The following is a 4,128-nucleotide window of genomic DNA, read 5'->3' as shown; positions in this document are numbered from 1 at the left end:
GGGCGCGGCGGAGCTGTGCGCACGCTGGGGCGCGTGGAGAGGCACGCCAGGCGAGATGAGTCTGGTGGGGGGCTTTCCCCACCACCCAGTGGTGCACCATGAGGGCTATCCTTTCGCTGCCGCCGCCGCGGCTGCTGCCGCCGCCGCCGCCAGCCGCTGCAGCCACGAGGAGAACCCCTACTTCCACGGCTGGCTCATTGGCCACCCGGAGATGTCGCCCCCTGACTATAGCATGGCCTTGTCCTATAGCCCCGAGTATGCCAGCGGCGCCACCGGCCTGGACCACTCCCATTACGGGGGTGTGCCGCCGGGCGCCGGGCCCCCAGGCCTGGGGGGGCCGCGCCCGGTGAAGCGCCGGGGCACTGCCAACCGCAAGGAGAGGCGCAGGACTCAGAGCATCAACAGTGCCTTCGCCGAACTACGCGAGTGCATCCCCAACGTGCCAGCCGACACCAAACTCTCCAAGATCAAGACGTTGCGCCTGGCCACCAGCTACATCGCCTACCTCATGGACCTACTGGCTAAAGACGACCAGAACGGCGAGGCGGAGGCCTTCAAGGCGGAGATCAAGAAGACAGACGTGAAGGAGGAGAAGAGGAAGAAGGAGCTGGTCAGTACCAGGGGGCAGCGGGGGGCCCCGGAAAGGGGTGTTCGGGGAACCGGTGCTCCAGGCCTCTTTCCAATTGGGCTGAGCAGTAGCATCCCACGTTCTTTGGTCGCGTCTCGAGCCAAGATTGTTTGCATCAGGTTGTTGTAGAGACGATTTCCTGCCTAAGTGGAGGAGATGGGGGAGGGTGACAGCCAGAAGTACAAGGACGTTAAGAGGGATGCTTTGCATCAGAGATCTTCCTTGAGATTATCAATGTTCCCCCTACCCAGTCGCTTAGGGTGGGCCTCCATCTCCCCATCCCACTGGCCGGGGTTACTCAGTGCTCCCAAGAACCTTCATTGAGCTTCCAATCTGATGTTGCTTTCAGATATTTCCAAAATAAATCGCCCAGAAACGCTCGATTCCAATTGTTTCACTATTGATCGCATTCCCCCTCCTGACAACAAGGTTGCCCCTAATGATTCTAAGCTCTAAGAGAGTTTTGTGGTTGTTCTCATAACTGTGTCGGGAAGAAGTAAAGGTGAACATAAAAATAAGTACTTTTTACTTCAAAATGCAGCTCCACTCTCTCTTTGGCAATGAGGTTAAGCATAGTTTTCCAGATGAGTATAACCCATGGATACTTCTAATGAACCTGTACATTTTACAATAATTTAAAAAGTAAAAAAAGTAACTATTACTAGCTGTTGGTAGCAGTAACAGAAAATTATACTAAGATGTTTAAAGTTTTCTTATGTTGCTACCAAGTGCCCATACGGTCGTTCGTGTTTAGGACAAGGGTATTGCCAAAAGGGCATGGAAAATAATTTTATTTGTCGAGTTTTTCTTCTTTGGGGCCTGTAGCCCTTTGGTTGCTTCATAACTGGGGGACCTCCCCAAAAAAAGGGATTTTAGAGGCCTTGAAGGAGAGGCACTGCAGAACCAGAGACTGAGAGCCGCTGGCAAAGAGGCCCAGGCCCAGGTGGAGGGGCCTTCGTCTGTTCCCGTATAGCTCGTATTTGGGATTGCTATAGAAAAGCCGTTTTAACGCTGGGCCCCGTGATGCCCCTAGAGTCAGAGAAGAGAGCCCCCAGCTCCTCCATAAACAACTTGAAAATGGCTGGTTGTTTATGAACTCACGGATCTGTTGCAAGCATGAGGCGGCATCGGCAGTAGATAGAGCAGCGCAAACCTTCATAGCCTTACCACGAAACCTGAGAATTGAAGCAGCCCACCACCACCACCACCACAACCTCTTACTGCTTCCTACCTGTCTCACTGTCTCCTCAGGCTCGGGAAGCGCTGGGGTGGCGTAGGACCAGGTATCCTCTCTGAATTTTTCTTTCCGCTTTTCTCCCCCCTCGTCTCTCCTCTGCCCAGAACGAAATCTTGAAAAGCACAGTGAGCAGCAACGACAAGAAAACCAAAGGCCGGACTGGCTGGCCCCAGCACGTATGGGCCCTGGAGCTCAAGCAGTGAGGAGGAGAGAGCGAGCTGGCCGGGCAGAGGCGCCTGATGCTGACCCAGGACTCCGGACAAGCCCAGCGCACTCTGCTCAGAGGACTTAATTGCATTTGGATTCATCCGGTTTATTTATGTGCAATTTCCCTCCCCTGTCTTTGCCCCTTTGAGGCATCCGCTCCCGACCTCCCCCTACAAAAAAAGTGGATATTTGAAGAAAAGCATTCCATATTTTAATATGAAGAGGACACTTCTGTGTGGTAAGGGATCCCGTTTTCTTGTAGATTCTCTGTGTGAATGTTCCATCCTGGCTGTGTAGACACCAGCATGGCCCCCCACCTGCCCAACCCCTTCCAGCTAAAGACAGCGGACAATAGTGCCTATATAAAGTATATCTTTTGGGCCTTTTGGATATAAATATTCCTAGGGATTATAAAGTTTTATTTCAAAGCAGAAAACGGGCCGCTAAGATTCTTTGGGGTTGATATCTAGTGCTGTCTTTCATCTGTGGTCATTCCCTATTCAAAGATGTTTCCAACAGCTATTTGTTTTGTGCACTTCAGTCCTCTAAAAATAAGTGGAATTTAATTAATATTGAAGGTGTAAACATTGTAAGTATTCAATAAACCACTGTGTGTTTTTTTTTTTTTTTTACAAAACCCCCAATCTTTTAATGGTTGATACCTCAAAAGAGTTTTGAAAACAAAGTTGTTATATTTGTTTTCATAATATTTAAAATATTCAGAAGTAAACTAAATTATCATGATTGTCTCTACCTTTATTTGAGAGTCAGTGGTTCCCCCTAGTCAACAAAGTGATGTGGTTCACGGGTGGAGGAGGTCCTCTTGAGAAGTGTCTTCATTGAAAATTCTGCCCAAGGGCCTGCGTTCTTGGTGTGGTGTCTTCATCCCTTGCCTGCCCCACCCCCACTCCTATCCCCAACCTAGGAGAAACACTGACTGGTCTCTAGGAGGAGGGTCTAGACGGGGGAACTGGCCAGGGCAGTTTGCTCAGAGAAGGCAGAGTGTCGTTATCCTGAAGTCAACCAGATGACTTCACTGGTAGCTTCAGTTTTTGTTTGAGGAGTGCGTTTTCAGTGGAGGAGCTGTGAGGAGGATTCCAGGCATTATTGCACCCACAGAAACTAGTCTGAAGTGTTTAATTCAAAATATAGGGCTTTCATCTGAGGAAAACAGAAAGAAAAGAGTTTTTCCCCTGTAATATTGGAAGATCCTCAGCTGAGCAAGCTCAGGGTCTTGGGCATGATAGGGGAAGGCTTTCGAGAAAGGTTCATGATTGTTAGATAACAGGGGATTTTACATCAAATAAGCAATAGCCAACAAGACCACGGTTTTAAAGGATAGGTTTGGAGGGCATTTAGATTTACAAGGAGCTACAGGGAACGCAATATTAACTGTGCGTGTCTGAAGTCTCCCGGGCTGCAGCCCTGTGGAGCCCAGAGGCCGGAGAAGTCGTCTAGTTCCATCCCTCCCTTGCTCCCCGACTGCCGGCGGTCTGGGATTTCTTCCCATCGCAGGCGTTGGTTTCCCCAGTTGCAGCACATCCTGGAAGAAAGTCCCTGAGACCTCCTGTGTCTGCCGGCCTGTATCTCTGCTCTAGGAACCGGAGAAATTGAAGTATCATGAAGAATTCTCCAGAGGGTGCGGGGAGCGAAAAGGGATTCCAGGATGAGGGGGAAGAAAGGTGAAATGTATTAAAAGCGGTTTGTTTCAGGAAACGCGCACATATATAAATCTGGTGTTTGAGGCTTGCCAGAGGTTTTTAGTCTTGAATCTCATCTTGGAGCTGATGTTCGCGCCTCGGCTGCGGGTACGGAACTTTCCCCTCAATATCCCTGGGGTTCCCACGCCTCGCTAGTGCCCACTCTGAGCCCTTTGCCTGCACCAGACCGAGCGAGGCCCAGCGCGGGCGAATTTGCAAGTGTCCCGCGAGAGAAGAGCAAGTGGCTCTGCGGGCGGCTGACAACGCTAGGGCGAGGGGTTAGAACAACTCGGCCAAAGCGATCTGAACTTTCTCCCCTCGGGTCAGCCGGCGCTGGGCCGGCCCGGTGAGCGCTG

General features: G+C 50.9%; 1 protein-coding gene across 1 annotated transcript; it reads left to right on the top strand.

The window, feature by feature from the left end:
* The first annotated feature begins 55 nt into the window (after nucleotides 1-55).
* HAND2 (heart and neural crest derivatives expressed 2) lies at nucleotides 56-2,068 on the top strand. The gene is made up of 2 exons (XM_007950346.2): nucleotides 56-610; nucleotides 1,970-2,068. The coding sequence occupies exons 1-2, from the start codon at nucleotides 56-58 to the stop codon at nucleotides 2,066-2,068; spliced, it is 654 nt and encodes a 217-aa protein (XP_007948537.1).
* Nucleotides 2,069-4,128: the final 2,060 nt, after the last annotated feature.

The sequence above is a fragment of the Orycteropus afer genome, unplaced genomic scaffold (genome assembly GCF_000298275.1).
Source record: "Orycteropus afer afer isolate SDZICR_OR568_19922 unplaced genomic scaffold, OryAfe1.0 scaffold00268, whole genome shotgun sequence".
NCBI classification, from domain to species: Eukaryota; Metazoa; Chordata; class Mammalia; order Tubulidentata; family Orycteropodidae; genus Orycteropus; species Orycteropus afer.
This window is presented reverse-complemented; position numbering and strand designations above follow the sequence as displayed.

What these genes read in the sequence shown, in the direction of transcription:
- HAND2 (XM_007950346.2), top strand. Translation starts at nt 56, where the DNA reads ATGAGTCTGGTGGGGGGCTTTCCCCACCACCCAGTGGTGCACCATGAG. An exon ending in AGAAGAGGAAGAAGGAGCTG is followed by an intron (nt 611 to 1,969) that starts GTCAGTACCAGG and finishes TCCTCTGCCCAG; the next exon opens with AACGAAATCTTGAAAAGCAC.